Below are 16,993 nucleotides of genomic sequence, written 5' to 3'. Positions count from 1 at the left end.
ACAGCATCATGTATTAAAACGACGTTACGGCGGTGGGAGTCGGATCTCTACTCATATCAGACCTGCCAATAGCTTTGGCAAGACATACGAAAAATGATACCAATATATTTACCTTCATCCCATTGAATTCACCATCTCTGGCATTCACTTCAATGAGACCGCACTCCAAGCCCGTGCGTACCTGTACAACCAACCATGAACCCCGCCATTGCCTTGTTGCCCTCTTTGGCGAAATCCTCCTCCATCATGAGCACTTATTGGCCCGTGTATATGCACATCAGACACACAGACAGATAAACACAACGCCAACCCCAACACCGATGCCCAACCACAGTTGAACATCAACTAGATCGGTAGATGGGCCGGATGAAGATGAATCCTGCAGCTAACAAATCCGACCTCCCCTCAAACCTATCGCTCTTCGCCACAACTCCTACTTGACCATGCAACTCTCACGATAGCGAGTCTCACAACCCCCGAATGTTCCGACAAGAGACAAATTCGCCTTACTTACACCGGCCTGTCCATCCATGAAACCCGGACCCCTGGATCCAACAGGTCCAGGCCCTAACATGACAACTTGACCAATGTATCTCCATACCAGTCGAGCAGCTGCAACACTTCAGCTTCAGCCTTTCTCCACCCAAACTCCTGTGAGGGCGGCATCCAAGACATGATTACTTGCCTGCCGTTACGTTACAAGTATGCCTTGTTCGAGTCATCTTCTTTTTCGCAGAAAGCGTAAGAGGGGTCGGTGAAGAGTCAAGTTTGTAAGTGAGACGGATCGGAATGTGCCTTGTCTTACATGATATGACGCGATGGCCTGGCGTTGGGGAGCTCTGGGGGTGGAGAAGGATGGAGCTGGTGTTTCAACGCCTTACACCATCGCTTGGATTGCTAATTGCCTTGCTTTTAGTTTTTATGTAATGGTGAGTTACATAGTTGCGGAAACCTGTTTTCTAGGTTGTAGTTGATTTCTTGGTTTGGACGTGTCATCATCTTGATTCAGCCAACATGATGCACACGCATTGCACCATGGTAGGACTAAATGAAACATCCGTCAAACAACTTAGTAGAATCTCTCCAAAACATCACATCCTGCCAACACCCTTCGCCACGCCCCTCCAATACAAAAACACACCCATAGCTCATCTCCCAAAGACCTGCTCCACCACTTCTGAGCCTCAACATCCTTCACGGTGGCTGGGAACACCATCTTAAACTATATCCCCACCACCGCATCACACAACCCCGTGCTTCATTACTCATCAGCCTACCTAGGTAGCATAGGTACTCCGTTTTATGCACGATTTCCCAATTGTATACCAACTTACACAATCATCAAAATGGCCTAGTTACATCTCAATCGCACACTACGCACGCTGTACCACGGACAATATATCCTTCCGAAACCGGCGCATTCCAGAGCATCCTGTCCAAATGTAAGCACTACGCTTTCCCACGTGGTGTTTTGCAAGTGTTGTTTCGGAGAGGGAAATTGGGACATTGGATCCCGAGGGCGGAGGATGAGACACTGAGGAACTGGACATAACGCCAATGTGGTCGAGACTTTGGAAAGGTTTGCAGGTCACGATGGTGCATGGCATGTTGGAAGATGAGAATGGGATTGAATCTAACTGATGAGTTGAATAGGGTATCTGTTCTTTTTTGTATGATAATTTGAACCACTTCACGATGTTTTACATGTCTCGTCCTTCAATGGTATACTACCCATCAATCCAACACTCTGAGCATATCGTAGGCTTTATGTCCCACTGCCTTTCTCACCACAGCCATAGGATCTATCCTCGCCTTCTTCTTCACCGGTTCAGCTGTAATCGTCTCCCCATCCTCCTCCTTCGTCACAAGCACCTCATCACCCTCACCCTCCTCATCCCCAAACGAGCCATTCTCCAAAAACACCTTCAACATACCCTGTGAATACCCGCTCACCAAACACGTACCCTCATCCGAAGCCGTCACCGCCTTCGGACCACTAGACTCGCCTCTCCCCCCGCCAGCGAGATTCCAAAACACCAGCTCTGGCATCTCATAGCCCTCTTCTTTAAACAACGCCGAGACTCTCTCGAACGAGCTGCTCCAAGAGGGAATCTCACTGCCGTAGTACCCTGACTGCGCAGTGTCAAACTGCATGTCACTAAACACAAAGACTCGCTTCACCATGTCCTCTGGTTTGAGGCTATGTTCCCGCGCCAGAGGCAGGAGAATGTCCTCAAACACGGCTACAAAGTTTGTGTTCATGCCCCATGAGGAGTCGGACATGGCGATGTACTTTTGGGTGAGCGTCGAGGACAGGTCGACCTTCTCTATGCTCGGCTGCGCGGAGAATGTGATGAACGAGGCGCCGAATGGTGGTGCTGCTATTTCGGCGATGAGAAGCGACAGTCCGATGGCGCTGTGCATCGGCGTGGTCTTGTCTTTGAAGGTTGGGCTGGACATGCTGCCTGATACGTCGCAGACGGCGATGCTGGATGATAGTGTTCCTGAGTCCTTGAGACGCTTTACCAGGGTGTTCCATTGTCCGTCTATGACTTTTGCTTCTACTTGGGCGATTTTTCTTTGCATGAGTTCCGTGGCAGAGTGTGATTTGATCCAGTCTTCGGTGATTTTATCATCGTTCCCTCTGACATAGCGACTGGCTTGTTCGGCTTTGAGTATCAGCGTCGATGGCAGCAAGGTCGCTCCCGATATGTTCGCCTTGCCTTCCGCAACCAGTGTGAGGTACTTCTCAAAGCGTCCCATGTCCTTCTTTGCAAACAAGCCCGTGTAGTTGTTCATTGCTAGCGAGGGGACACGCTCGTATTTAATATTCTCAAATGTGCCGGCCGTAATATCTCTTTCCACAACTGTGAGGTGCTTCCGCAGAGCAGACATGTCCTTGCGGTACCGTTCCCGCGCATGCCGCAAGTACGTGTCTCTATCAGCAGAGCGAACCTCCTTATCAGCAAAATCTCGCTGCGGATACAAGATTTCCGCAATAGAACTCGTGACGAATGTGTGCTTGTCGTGGAACCCAGCATGTGAAGGAGCCCATTTTCCGCAGAGAGATACACTGTTTCGCATCTTTGCATCTGAGTTCCCGAACGCTGCTAGATCCGCCTGTAGTTGTTCAGCGAATAGTCGCGCAACTGTCAAGTGCAGAGCACGGTATACGGAGTTATTCTTGAATGTGTCCACTGCTGCTTGGTGGCGGTCATCCCTGATTTTGTGTTTTGTTTGCTTGGCTTTTTCCTTAGTGTCACTTTGCCCAGTGGGATACACTCTGTCCGCGACTCTTGGTGTATAGCGCCTCTTGATTCGCAGTCGACTTCCACGGCTGGCCTGTGGCACGACTCTTCCCGTTGGTCCTTCTTGACGTCTGAGCCTGCGGGTAATCATGGCGGTTCGCACGATTTTGTCCTCAACGTTCAGAACGTCGTGCGGGTTGGAGAGGACGTCGAGCTTGTTGTTAGCTGCTAGGGCTAGCATGTTGAGCAGATCTTTCCAGTAGCCATGAGATACGCCATTATTCACGTCAAAGGCGGTACGGTCGTCAGTTGGCTTTTCAGCATCAACGATGACCAGATCGCCGTCGCCATCCTTCCTGGCTTTCTTTTCGATGACTGGACGACAGAGCCATTCCAGGTTGGCTATCAGTGTCAAGGGGTGGTTCTGGGCAAGCCAGCCCGCGGCCCTATAAAAGGTCGAGCGTGAACTCTTGCCTAGGTGAATTGATCTGGCGTTGAAAATGATCTTGAGGGTGATGAGCGGATCGTCCTTCCAGGCTGCTTCCAGAGCATCGCGAAGGCGTGGTCCTGTAATGGTGTCTTCCAACTCAGAGAACAGGTCGACCAGCGACTCCGTCGTTGTGCGGTAGGTGACGTCCTTGTTTTCCGTGAACATCTTATTCTCCATATTTGGCATATTCGTCGACTCCCCATGTTCGACTTCGGTGTCTGCCTGAGAGCCATCTTCTGTACTTGCCATATCGATCCCCTCCACATTCTTTCTCAATTCGCTTATGGTAGGGTCGCTAACCAGTGTGAAGGTGTCTGACTTGTCAACATCGCTTTCAATATTACCGCCGGGACCTGCCCCAGCCATCTCCGTGTCCCCATGACGGCTTTTGAGTTCTTGCGTCAAAAAGGCCTCAAATTCAGCACGAGACTTGGTCAGAGCATCATGAGAAGGAAAGTCGACGGGGTATGAGGTACGAAGGAACCATTGCTGCTGTTCACTGTCACTCGCCATCTTCAGAAGCCGTCCTGAGCGCCAAATGGAGTACGGCAGCAGCTCAAGGGTTCCTAGCAAATTACCGGTCAGGCGACGCGACTTCTGAGTGATGGAGTGGTTTGGTTTTCCGATACCAAGTGGAGAACATAGGTAGGTCTTTATATGTTTCCTGAAAAGCTGAATTAGTCTCATCTTGAACAAGTTATTGAGTAATATAAGGTGGCTTGCCTTGCAGTCCAAAGCTGCAGTCAACCAACACGAAACCTTGCTGGTCGGTGGAGCTGCCAATCGGCGTGCTTGGAGTCGCAACCTGAGGTTCAACTTTTCCGGCGATGACTCAATTTGAACGCCCCTTTCACAGGCAAAGTGATGGTTATTAGGGTTGTCCAGTTTCGTGAAACTTGAGATTCTGCCTGGGGCTGTGTTTTGTCGACATGGAACCAAGCCGTCACTAGCTATGCGGGGCTTCAGGCAGTAAGCGCCACATGTCAATTGACTGATGGTGAGATGCAGCTCAACTGCAGATCAATCCTGTCCAGTCAACAGATTCTGCTTATTTCTGTAGAGTTCTTTCTGGTAAACGGAAATAGTATTCATGACTGTGTAAGTATGTCAAGGGATGGAGACTTTCGCGACCAAATTCAAGATTCCTGTCCCGTCGCAGCGATATTCTTTCATGACACGGATTTGCCAGAATAATCCAGTTAGCTAGTACACCTTATCTACGGCATGTTTTATTTGCCAGGATTCTACCAGGATTCGAATTAACCCGTGGCTAACGCGCTGAGATTGAGATCCGAACCATGAGCTCTCACCGATGACTCCTCCTTGTCCACCCTTCACGAGTATACTCAATGTGCGTCGCCAGTAATGTGTAACAAAATAGTTGAATTATAAACCTTAAACATGAGACTCCAAGAATAATCAAATCGCCATGTATCCAATACGCCATATATGCTTCATATGCAGCACCATATATCGTCTACAGTCGGTATGTCAACGTCTCCAGAAGCTGTTGTTCCTCTTGTGTAAGAAACATATGCTCAGGGACAACCACCTCCCCACGTCTAATAACAACCTCTCCAGCATGCTGATGCGCACTCTTAAACTTCACACCACTGCACTCCGTTTGATCCTCGTCGTTGGTCGCTGTATCATCCTCGGCATCTCTGGCCGTCGAATCGCTACCACTCGCCGCCGGCGCCACCGCAGGAGGGACGTCGACTGCCTTTTCTTCGTCTACAGTTGCCTTCTTTAATTCTGCGGAATGCCGTCTACGTAATATAGATCGTCCTTTACTAACGTCTTCGGGTGTCCACCAGTATATCGGGAAGCGTCTTTCTATGTTGTTTACCACGAGTGCGACTCCCAACATGAGCGCACATCCCAGCAGCATAACCGGAAGCATGAACCATCCAATATGAATCAGGGTATTGTCAATGACAGCGAGCAACGCCGTGGCTCCGGCAGGAGGGTGCACAGTCTTGGTCAAGGCCATCATGGCGGTCGCACAAGCGCAGGCAAGGGCTCCTCCGACCCATTGGATATCCTCGAATCGATCGCTCAGTTGGAAGAGCTTGCCGATGGCAACACCGACAAATGCGGATATGAATTGGCCCATGATGGCATTTCGCGGTTGAGCAAGGGGTGATTCGATGGCGTAGAACTCTAAGACTGCGGCCGCGCCCTAGTGATGTATTAGCAACTTGTTTGTCTCCATTCCATGATGTGTCAACCTCTTCAACACCACCATGCCTTTAAGGCGCCGAACAAAGGGTGCAAACTTACAAAACTGCCCACAATCATGGGAGCACCACGCGACTCAAACGATGGCACGTGTTTCGACACCCCTTGTATCATGAGAATGGCAGCAAAGACACCAATAAATGCCCAGAAAACGGGCATCAGGTTGCCAGTGTCCTTCGGCTTGGTCTTGCGATATCCGAACCACCTCGCAACGGGGTAGGGCAGGAACCGCCATGGTGGCGATGGCACGAACGGGTTCAGGAACCGATCTATGTCGAAATTCCATAGCCTGTGAGGTAGCGTCATGGTGGTGATGTGTCGTGTGATCTCACTCGGTTGACGACTGAATGAAAAGGCACACGCAACAGCGGGAGCGCTCGGTTTGTGTAATAACAGGTAAATAACAGTTGTCGCGTTACGTCCTCATTGCCAAGTCGTCGTTATTCGCAGTGTCAATCCATGCCCCTTATAAAGGGATCAAGTCAAGCAGGAAATTTGCAGATGAGAAAGCCGGTGTTTCCATTCGGGCACCCGGAAGAAGAAAACCACCACATGGCCCTCCGTGAGCACGGTGTTTCGCCTGGCGCCGTCATTTTCAGTTTTGTCCCCATGCCCGAGTTCATGTCACGTTGGAAATTGAGTAACAAAAACCCGGATTGGGTTAAGAAGCGGGAAAGGCGCTGGACTGCATCACAAATGCTGGGCGTTTGCTGGGCAATGCTGGGGAAAAGGTGGATTCTCAAGGTGCCATGTCTCGCCGCAATCCTTGTCAAATTGGTTCTGGCTTGAAGTCACCAAACACCGTCGGCCGACTCCGCTTTTTCCAGTCATGACACAAGTCGCTTCCGCGGCGATGGCTCGGGAATCGGCATCCTGGCAAGTTTTAGTTCTGATCATTCAGGTAAGTTCATTTGCATCAGCCAAACGGCGTTTGACAAAGGCGTTGACTGGACGGCTTGCAAATAGGATCCGTCAATCTATCAATCCATCGGGAAATACATCTCGGAAGTGCCTGGCAAGCAGCACCCTGCAACGTGTTGTTGGTGACACTGTGCCAAGAATGGCTCGTGCCAACGCACGTCTCCTCAGCACACAACGTTTTTGCATGTTGTGCGACTCGAAGCTCAGGGGACAGACTCCAGACATCCTGGATATATCATGCGATTGCCGCCGCTCATTTCCCGGATCCTGTTCCGTTTCTATTGTTCCATGGGGATGGCCGAGGCGCCGCGTGTGTGCACTTGTCCCACCCAAATCCAGCATTGCAAAACTATGAACAAGAATATCTGCCTATCCCAGGATGACTGACTAAATACAGCTAACATTCCAGGTAGACAACGATATTTTTGAGCAAGCCATCCGGTTTGCGGTCGTTCTCTTGCAGCCAGAGTCCGGAAACTAGACCTGTTCAGATGACACATCATAATCAGAAATTGCATTGCAATACGTATCACGTCGACATATCAGCCTGGCTCCTGTTTCGTCTTCAATGAAATTATTCGCACATACTTCCATGCAAAACATCGGACTCGACTCCTCACCCACACCATTGCCTCAGTCCCAGGTGCCCTTCGATTGTCCATCGTCCTTTCTCAACGAACCAGGCAGCATATCTTGGAATATCTCTCAATACACCGCAATTCAACCCCGCCTGTTTCCTGCTTCCTAATCTAGATTTCGCTTCATTGTGCCGCAGAACTTAAGAGGTGGATGAAACCTCCCGCCGCTGACGTGAGGGTCGAACAGATAAAGGTAGGTTACAATGACGAATTCCTGTACCATCAGTTTGGCAACAAAGCAACACATCTCTCCGCAGTAAGATCTATCGTTATCGCCTTAGACACGGCACAACTACCCCGGCGCCGGTGCAATTGCTGGCCGAAACCATGGCAAATATCCAGTCGAGTAGATGCAAGTAAGATTTAGTGCCCAGCAGAATATTCGGATTTAAAAAGCTGCATTGTCCATGTTGGAGAGTACTACTAATTATTGGGCCCGATTGGTGGAAGACGACGAAGCATCCTGCTGGGTATTAACTCGTTATAGCCTAATTAGATTGCCTATGTAAGTGAGAATGTAACACTACCAAATTTCGAAATGCTATAAAAAGAAGCTTCAATGCCATCTTTATTTCTGTGACAGAAGCATATATCTCGAAAAAGGCTTGTTTCCCCCTTCGAAATGCAACTGAGTATTCTTTGCAGCGCCGTCTTGGCCATCGTTACCTCTAAGGCTCTGGCTGCTGAGCAACCCAACGTTTCAGCAAGCCAATCTCTTGAGCTGTTAAACAACCTTGTCACAGAACTAGGGGCAACTGGCGATGTTCGAGTCAAGCTTGAAAATGAAACTCCTGCCCTAGACGCCGAGAACGTGATTCCGTTCCACAATGTAAGCATACTCCAATGCAACACATTTCCCGCATGCTAATCTGTTTGTGTAGAGCCTCAATGTCGCTTTCACTCGCATTCTGGAAACCTTTCCTCAAAAGACCGGTGATATATCAGTCGGTCCTTTTACCCATAAGCAAGAATCGGCGCTCTGTGCGCTGATGCCCAAGATTGCTGACGCCGGGCACCACGCCACTGATACATTGCTCACCCTGCCAACATTCCACAATGACAGGGATGCCTATCGAGCTGAGTTTACGCTAGGCCTAACGCTGGAGAACTTGTCTTATCAGTTTAATATGCTGTATTGGAGCTTCCATGATTCGGGGGCTGCGACGAAGTGTGACAGGCAAGCCCAAAGTACGTTGGAGGGTATTAACAATGTGTTGCAGAAGGTTGGGGACAACTTAATTTATTAAAGTGCCAGATTTACTTAATTTAGCAGTCATTTTGAGTCTCATGAGGTGCGTAGCAGATTTGTAGGATCGTATCACGGACTTCTCTCATCCAGCCTGCTCCAAACCGTCTTGTTCCCGACACTACATATTAACTAAACGAAAGAAGCCAATCAATGTGGTTGGCTATGTTGAAAACAGTAAAATAACAGCCAAATTCCATTATTTCTCAGGCTGATCGTTCATATGACCATTAGACAATGACACGACGTTGCTTGTGAGCTCATGGTGTATCGTTGTCGGCAACTATTTCACCTCCACTCCAACAAGCCTTTTACACAACACCTCACAACCACAACCACAATCAAGGGACTGATTTTTAATCCAACTCGCTTTTTAGCAGTTCAAATAATCTAATAGACGATTTTATTCTAAAGACAGTCTGAGCCTGCAAGTCAACTTGCAGAACCGGCTTCGTTTTGACCTTCGCCGCAGCTTCAAACCCTCCAACCCTCAACCTTCCCAGTCACCTATCACTACAGAATTTAGCAGCCCAGCTTCTCTTTCAACTGCCCAATTCATAGGATCAGATAATTTACTCATGATCTCTCGCTGGATTTCAGAAAATGTGGCACGATGCACCAACCGATCAAGGGAACTCGACAATCCGTCACTGGCTCGAAGCCAGTCATGGTGCCGACGGTCTCCGGTCTATGCCACCGAGACCCCCATCTCCAGAAGATGCCCCAAGGGCATCTCCAATATTGTTAAAGAAGGCTGGTAGAGGTATCAGTCATGAGTATTCCGCAGAGTGCGACGAGTCACTCAGGAACATGCACCTGGGCGATCTTACACACCTCTCAGCCTGCTTTTTCGACATGGACGTTATACTTCAACGCACCAGCCGCGATCTTAACCAGTTTTGCTCCAGAATAGTAAGCTCACACCTCCCGTGACGGCTCTGTAAGATCATATCTAATGGTTTGTATAGGATACTGCCGCCGAGCTCATCACCAAGAATAAAGAACTCCCAGGCTCCGACATTTTGGCCGCGCTAAAAGCCACGAGTCCGATTTTAACAAACATAATAAATGCCAACACTTCGGAAATATCAGGCTTTATGGAAATGCTATCCGGCATGAGACAGACCATGGAAGGAAACAAGCCTTCTATTGCTAATGACGGGGCGTCATTCTGGACGCCTCCAATAGACGCTGGGGCTTGGAAAATTGCTCCATCCTATGATGATCCCTTCATGATTGCTGAAGAAGAGCAGCGTGTGCCTATATATGAGACACCAGCTTGGGGAATGGCCCCAGAAGACGAAACTTCAGCAAGTTGTCCTAACGAAGCTTCTCTCACAACGAGTGTACAGAGCTATCCTGCTTCTCTAGAAAACCACTACATCTTAAGATATCACGATGATATCCAGGATATTTATTCTCCATGCATCTACATGCCTCGATCGACAAGTTTCAGCAACCCAGAATCACAAAGCCGCCGAGTAGTTCTCAACAACCTACCTGCCGACTCAACTGTCGCCCAAGTCCTCAAAAGCATCAGATGCTATGGGGGAATTATGTCCATCGTCATGACAAAGAGCCTCTGCAAAACTAACAACGGACAGAAGTGCGCTCTCATTGAGTTTGTGTACCCTGAGGCAGCAGCAGCCATCACTTCTCACTTTCAATACCATAGACCTACGTTTCTCGATAACAAGGGTACTAAGCATCAACCAGAAGCATACCTAATTCCTACACCATCATACTTCCATACCGAAATAAACCACTATCTCCTCGATAGAGGTTGCACCAGGGCACTTTGTCTGCCAAACTTTCCCGAAGAAGCAATATGGCAACTCCTCTGCATAATTGGACTCAAACACATCACCGATGCTCAGCTATCATATGGAAATGATCTAACCTTAGAGTTTACATCCCTATTTGAAGCAGATCGGGCTGAAAGGCTGATCAGATGCGGCCACACTAACATCGAATACAACGCCACCCAGAACGAAATGCGCAATGTCCCCGATTCCTCACAGGGAACCATGCAAGATATTCATGATTCCAGCGGAGTCATTCAGTACGTTGATCCAAATACACTGACCACAACATGGAATAGATCACCTTACAATACATACCCTCCAACGGCGACCGCAGAAGTGAAAGCCATCGTCCCGGGAGACACAAAGCCCACGCGAGAAGAAGTCCTCGCCGAATACTTCTCAATCGACCCCTCCGAAGTAGGAAGCTATCTCGAAGACCGCAAAGCCTTCCAAGACACCACATACAAAATCATCGGGAGCAACATCACACTCACCCGCCACAAATGGAGCTGGAACATCAGCGCAGAAGACCACATGAAGCTCCTCATGGCGAATACCTTACACGATCCGGAATGGGCAAACGATTGGGACGAGTACTTTGCTGCTGCAGGGGCGCCAAATTTGCGAACTTGGGAAGAATACGGGAAGCTGGCTATGCATCGTCGAGAGTGCGCTGCCAAGCAAGGTTTGGAGGAAGGTACTGTGCCTGTTTGTACGGGGTGTGAGTTTGGGTGCGTGGGATTGAAGAACGTGCCTGTTGCTGGTTTCATAAAGGACTTTTTTGTCCTTAAACGGCCTGCGCCGACGGAAGACTAAGGTGTCGAGAAGGTTGCTTTTGATTTCGATGGGATGACATGTGGTTTGCTTGGGCTTGCTTGGGATATGAGAGTGCAATTGGGAATACTGGTTTGCTTTCGAACAGCTTTATGAATGAATTGGGATGCGACATGCATACATACAAGTCAGCCAGATGGTACGGGCTTATGGACAAGACAGATTCACAGGCTCTTTAATTGAGAAATTAAACCTATTTAAAGTGCATTGGGTATTTAATGTCGATAATATCATAACCCTTCTTGTAGACGCCATGCCATGCAACGCCTCTTCCCTTTTTCATAGAAGCCATACCCTTCCAAAGATGATCAACTGGGTGAGTGCCTATCGCACACGCAATGCTCCTTGACCCAAAAACACACAAAACATACCCGCGCCAAAATGCCTTAATAGACCACCAAGCCGCCATTTAATACACTCCAAACGCCCGTTGTGACAATGTCATGGTCGTTTTGTTCCCAAAGCCGTGTTTCGTTTCAGAATTCTCATCCACCACAAACACCTCCTTATCCAAGTCATCCTCAACAAACAGGCTTTCTTGTTGGCCAGGGTCAAGCGATGTGCCGCCTGCCTGGTAATTCTCCTGGGCGTCTGGGTCGAACAGTTCGTTGATAGAGCTATATTCGGCATTCAAATCGCCTCCACCAACCCGCGTCGGCGGTTTGTTATTATGCTGGGAAGCAAGTTTTGCCCTCTTCTTCTTATCCATCTTCGTGTATGTTCGAATCAGCCTGGATGGAATGTGTTCCTCCGGTTCCCAAGAGGTCTGTTGGTCTGGGGGCCAATCACCTGCCCACCGAACCAGGAAGTATCTCACGAGGCCGCGACCTTCGACATCATAACGCGCAACATCCTCCAACCTTTCTACTTCCCAGGTTGGCTCACCGTCCTCCCCAATCTCTTTAATGGGCGGTGATGCCTTGCGTCTCTTCTTTGTTGGCCTAGGTGGATGTGACTTTTTGGTAGAGCCGTTAGCTTTTCGACTGGCGGACGTGCTTCTCGGTACATCACTCGTCGGCTCTAGAGTAATGGACGTTTCGACATAGTTGATATCCCCTCCCAAGGCGTTAAACAGGCCTCCATCAGCACTACTGGTTCCTTCTATGGAATCCACCAGTGCACTGTAATGACGATGCTCTACACCACCGCCTGGGCTTGGTCTCAGGGCTGGTAGCTGCGGCGGCCTTGAAAAAGAATTGTTGTGACCTATTAGTCCGTTCACGTATGCCGGCAGCGGCACTGGAGTAGGCATGCTGTTTTTCGGAGGCGTTTGCGGGCCATCCTTTGGTGATATATCACGTATCGGCTCCATATGTACGGCCTCGATTTCAGTTTCGGCTTCGGCTACAGCTTCACCACCAGGAATATCCGAAGAGAGCTCCCGGCTGGTTTGCCCAAACATCTCGCGCGCTATCTGATTCGACGGGCTATCGTCGTCATCAGAGAGCCCTTCGAAGTCAGCCAGCTTTCGTTTCTTCGGCGTTGACAAACTCATGGCCCCCATCTTATGGCGACCGACATCTTCAGGTTCAGTTTCGGGCTCAAAAGCAACCGCTGACTCGATCCCTGTATGAGTTGGTGGTCGGGCCTTATGTTTTTGTAAGCCCGTGGTCCCATGTAGCTCTTCTTCCGCTAATTTGATCCGCTCCTCATCCACTTCTGCCTCCAGCTTCTCTTCCCAATCCTCCAAAACCTTGGGGGACACATAGTCGAGAATCTTCATAGCAGGAACCAACAAGCTCGCCGCTGGGAGATCGCGCCATCCAACGATATATGTCATTCGTTTTGGCAACGGTTTACCATCAGCGGCCAGGCCGGGCGACGGTAGCAGAATCCGCTCGATTATGTAGGCATTGGACTCCTTGGGGGGTAGCAGTCTCAATGGCTGCAGCGTTGGACCGCATCCCGGTTTATATCTCGCTGGTGGTCTTATTTCTATGACAAATGATGGCTTTCCGGGCGGTTCTGGTGTTGGAGTTGCCGATTCCGAAGACTCAATCTCTTCGTTCGAGCTGGTTACGGACACCGGGGTCTCCATGTCGGCGATATGAGGGGCATCGTCATAGCCGATCGTAGATTGAGTGGTAGCTTGTGGGCGATTCTAACGCATAGTTATTGGTCGAGAAACTTGAATCACACGTTGTCCGGAAATATGCGTCGTGTTGGAGCGAGGTGAGGCGCGTGGGGCGCAAACGAGATGGAAGAATCGCGTTGATGGATGTGCACAGATGAAGCACAATCAACGATGGTCATCTGCAGGTCGAGTCTCAGCTTGCTCGATCAAGAGGTGCTCTGCTCAATGTGGTGGGTCACAACTGGCGCAGGGTGGGGATCAATTGTCAATTGGTTGACTAAGCGAGCTTTGGCCAATGAGAGACCTGTAGAAGCTTGGAGAACGGAAGGAAGGCCCGGTAAAATAGGACATGAAGCTTGGACTGATGCCTCTGAGGTTTTGCACCTGAAGAATGGTCTTTCCAAAGCAGAATTTTCAACAGCTTGAAACATTTACTGTGCTTTTTTGCAGTGTTGTTTGACGCACACACAAAAATTGAGAATGTCGTGATTGGATACAGGTTGTCATTGTTTTGACTGCCTTGGATCTGCATTTGTGCCTGGCGCATCTCCAGACAGTTCAAACCGCCCCAGGGCCAACGTTGAATGTTGGCGGTGGACAGACAGGCATTTGCAGGCTCGCCCATTGGCCCACCCGCGTCACCGTCGAATCCAATCTGAACTCAAACATTGAACCTGCAACTCCCTCCCATGTGGCCCAATTTGGCGACTAGCATTTTCACACACTGCGTCCCGTCCACCCAGATCACGAGTGCTGCAAAAGCTCCCTTCAGCCCTCCATCTCGACTGGCTCAACCGAACCTTAACCAATGCTGAGATAGAGTATTCGAGGGGCCGTCCATATTCCCACCATGTCTTCGTCCTTTAAAACTCTGGCTCTGCGCCTGCCCAGAGTAGCTCCCGCCCAGTCCCAATCCGTCGTCATCCGATGCTGCTCGAAAGCTTCCTTGTCGACCACCGCTCGGCGCGCTTGCCTCACAAAGGGTTCTTCTCTGCGACAGAATAGCCCTGCCATTTCCATGAAATCATGCAGCAGCAATTTTGCAACAAGCAGCAAATCCATGCTTCGATTGGTTCCCAAAGCCCGCGCGACCTCACCGATGACGATTGCCTCACAAGCACGATGCTTCGCCAGTGTCACCTCTTCACTATCTAGCTCCGCAGCCGCCTCTGCCTCGTCTGCCGCCGCCTCATCCAAGTCCACACTCGACTGGGACTCTTTCTTCAAGCTGCGACTTCGCCGCCGACGTATCCAGCTGTTCTTCTCTGTGACATCGGGTGTGCTTGGTGGTGCTGGCGGTGCTATTCTCCTTTCTACGGGTCTCGCGGAGCCTCTGGTTATGCAGATTCCTTTGGACCCATTCGTCACCCTGGGTCTAATGACGCTGGCGTGTGCTGCGATGGGATGGCTCGTTGGTCCTAGCATTGGCAACCAGGTGTTCTACCTGATGAATCACCGGCTCAAGGCTCAGATGATGAGCAAGGAGACAGAGTTTTTCGCGAGAGTGAAGAAGAACCGAGTTGACCCTACCAACTCTAGTGCCGGTAACCCAGGTACGTCACACTACTGAATCCGACGATGCAATTAAGATTATCAGCTAATATTCTGCAGTTCCCGACTTCTATGGCGAGAAAATTCAAAGTGTTTCTGGATACCGGCAATGGCTCAAGGACCAGCGAGCATTCAACAAGAAGAAGACCAGGGCGTTTGTGTAAAGGCACTTGTTACTTTATGCCAGCACCATCGTTCGTGGTAGGTCTTGACAAGGGGGAGAACTATGTACCAGGTTAAAGAGGTAGTTGGCACGACTATCTGATATTTACGGTTATTTAAACCAGGCGAAGGGAATCATGTGCCCCAACTCTCATTGTAGCAATATAGGAATATTTCATTGTGGTCCCAGTCCCATTGCTCATTGTTTACTGATCTACTATTCTCTGTTTCCTTTTCAGGAGTGTTGTTCCCCACAACGTCTATCTACAAAAAGGGCAGGGAGCCATCAACAGTATCTTTCCAAGATCGCAAGCCCCCCGAAATATCACCAATGAACCTTTCTCCCTCCCGATCTACACCCCATTCCTTCAGCTTCGCAGCCGCAATCTGTGAGTCATTGCCCACCCTACAAACAATATACAATGGCATATCAGCGGGCAAATCCGTAGGAATCCCATCTGGCAGCGTATCTCCACCGCGGTGACTCATAAACCGGCTTATAGGAACGTTAATAGACCCCGGAATATGAGATAAACTGAAATGTTCCTTCTCTCTAACATCCATCAGCACATGCTTCCCACCACTGCTAAGAAGATCGTGGTACGCCTTGGCCGATACGCGAGCGTCCGGCTCCAGCAATTTCACAGGCTGCGTCACACCACAAAACTGGATATAATCCATAGATGACTTCAAGTACTCCAGTGTAAGCTCTGCATGTTCACCACAAGCAAAGCACTCCTTGCGCTTGCCCCTCATACGGACTGATCTGAAGGGCGTGCTGTCTGACATGCCGCTGAACAAGAGCATAGTCTGCTGAATTTGCTCGGGGGCCGTTGACTCCAGGCCACCTCTGGAAATGAGCTTGATCGCCTCCAGTGCTTGTAGGACGCCCATGGTGCCAACTATGGGCCCGACGATGCCGCCCTCCCCGCAGCCAACTACGCTTTCTGGGGGTGGTGGTTTGGGAAACACGCAGCGGTAGCAGGGACCTTTTCCGGGAGGGTTGTTCAGAAGAATGAGCTGTCCCGATGTTTGGAATGCAGATGCCGAAACGAGTGGTTTTCCTAGGAGGACGCAGATATCGGATATGAGATACCGGGATGTAGGGTGATCGGTGCAGTCCAGGACGAGGTCATACTGGGAGACTATCTCTTCTGCGTTTTGGGGCGTAAGGTGAGTAATGTGCGCCTTGTAAGTGATGGTTGGGTTTAATCTGTTGAATAAGATTAGTACAGAGTAGTTAAAAATGAGAAGAACGTCCATACCCTCGTAGGTAGGTGATTGCGCTTTCAACCTTCGTCATGCCCACCCGACTTGTAGAGTGAGCAATCTGCCTATGCAAATTCGACACCTCGACCTCATCTCCGTCAACAAGGCCCAGGACTCCTACACCTGAGCCGGCGAGATAAGCCGCGGCAGGACATCCGAGTCCGCCTGCGCCAACGAGCAGGACTTTTGCGCTTCTGAGTCTCAGTTGACCTATCACACTATATTAGCTTTGGCTCAAATGCTCATCATGATTTTGTTGCGGCATACCGTCTAAACCGAAGTTCGGAACAATCATCTGCCTTCCATAGCGTTGATACTCGTGCTCCTTGAGTGGCCATGTCCAGATCTTTGCATCCTGTTGTTGTGCCTGTGCTGCGGCGAGTCGCGATTTTAGCTCGGCTAGTTCCGATTCACGGGTTGCAATCTCCCTTTGGAGATGATCTATATTTTCCATGATTATTGCATTTAGTAGAGCTGAAATATCATCTGGCGCCTTATTGCAAGATATACAGTG

General features: G+C 49.7%; 6 protein-coding genes across 6 annotated transcripts; 2 read left to right on the top strand and 4 right to left on the bottom strand.

Annotated features, from left to right (window-relative positions):
- Window positions 1–1,734: 1,734 nt before the first annotated feature.
- VFPPC_04944 (hypothetical protein) lies at window positions 1,735–4,251 on the bottom strand (the record flags this gene model as incomplete). Its single annotated transcript, XM_018284207.1, has 1 exon — window positions 1,735–4,251. The coding sequence occupies one exon, from the start codon at window positions 4,249–4,251 to the stop codon at window positions 1,735–1,737; it is 2,517 nt and encodes an 838-aa protein (XP_018145604.1).
- A 964-nt stretch (window positions 4,252–5,215) lies between these two features.
- Window positions 5,216–6,285, bottom strand: VFPPC_15872 (HPP family protein; the record flags this gene model as incomplete). Its single annotated transcript, XM_018293625.1, has 2 exons — window positions 5,216–5,920; window positions 6,022–6,285. The coding sequence occupies 2 exons, from the start codon at window positions 6,283–6,285 to the stop codon at window positions 5,216–5,218; spliced, it is 969 nt and encodes a 322-aa protein (XP_018145603.1).
- A 1,875-nt stretch (window positions 6,286–8,160) lies between these two features.
- Window positions 8,161–11,405, top strand: VFPPC_13732 (nucleotide-binding, alpha-beta plait; the record flags this gene model as incomplete). Its single annotated transcript, XM_022428888.1, has 4 exons — window positions 8,161–8,367; window positions 8,420–8,726; window positions 9,416–9,696; window positions 9,753–11,405. 4 exons carry the CDS (start codon window positions 8,161–8,163, stop codon window positions 11,403–11,405), a joined length of 2,448 nt encoding a protein of 815 aa, XP_022284500.1.
- Window positions 11,406–11,832: 427 nt separating this feature from the next.
- VFPPC_04943 (chromo domain-containing protein) lies at window positions 11,833–13,461 on the bottom strand (the record flags this gene model as incomplete). Its single annotated transcript, XM_018284206.1, has 1 exon — window positions 11,833–13,461. One exon carries the CDS (start codon window positions 13,459–13,461, stop codon window positions 11,833–11,835), a length of 1,629 nt encoding a protein of 542 aa, XP_018145601.1.
- An 886-nt stretch (window positions 13,462–14,347) lies between these two features.
- On the top strand, window positions 14,348–15,212 carry VFPPC_13731 (presequence translocated-associated motor subunit pam17; the record flags this gene model as incomplete). Its single annotated transcript, XM_018291503.1, has 2 exons — window positions 14,348–15,050; window positions 15,109–15,212. 2 exons carry the CDS (start codon window positions 14,348–14,350, stop codon window positions 15,210–15,212), a joined length of 807 nt encoding a protein of 268 aa, XP_018145600.1.
- Window positions 15,213–15,474: 262 nt separating this feature from the next.
- Window positions 15,475–16,933, bottom strand: VFPPC_13730 (molybdenum cofactor synthesis protein; the record flags this gene model as incomplete). Its single annotated transcript, XM_018291502.1, has 3 exons — window positions 15,475–16,423; window positions 16,476–16,689; window positions 16,747–16,933. 3 exons carry the CDS (start codon window positions 16,931–16,933, stop codon window positions 15,475–15,477), a joined length of 1,350 nt encoding a protein of 449 aa, XP_018145599.1.
- Between the last annotated feature and the right edge of the window lie 60 nt (window positions 16,934–16,993).

Source organism: Pochonia chlamydosporia, chromosome 3 (assembly GCF_001653235.2).
Source record: "Pochonia chlamydosporia 170 chromosome 3, whole genome shotgun sequence".
Classification (NCBI taxonomy): domain Eukaryota; kingdom Fungi; phylum Ascomycota; class Sordariomycetes; order Hypocreales; family Clavicipitaceae; genus Pochonia; species Pochonia chlamydosporia.
Note: the sequence above shows the minus strand (reverse complement) of the source record. Positions and strands in the feature narration are given on the sequence as shown.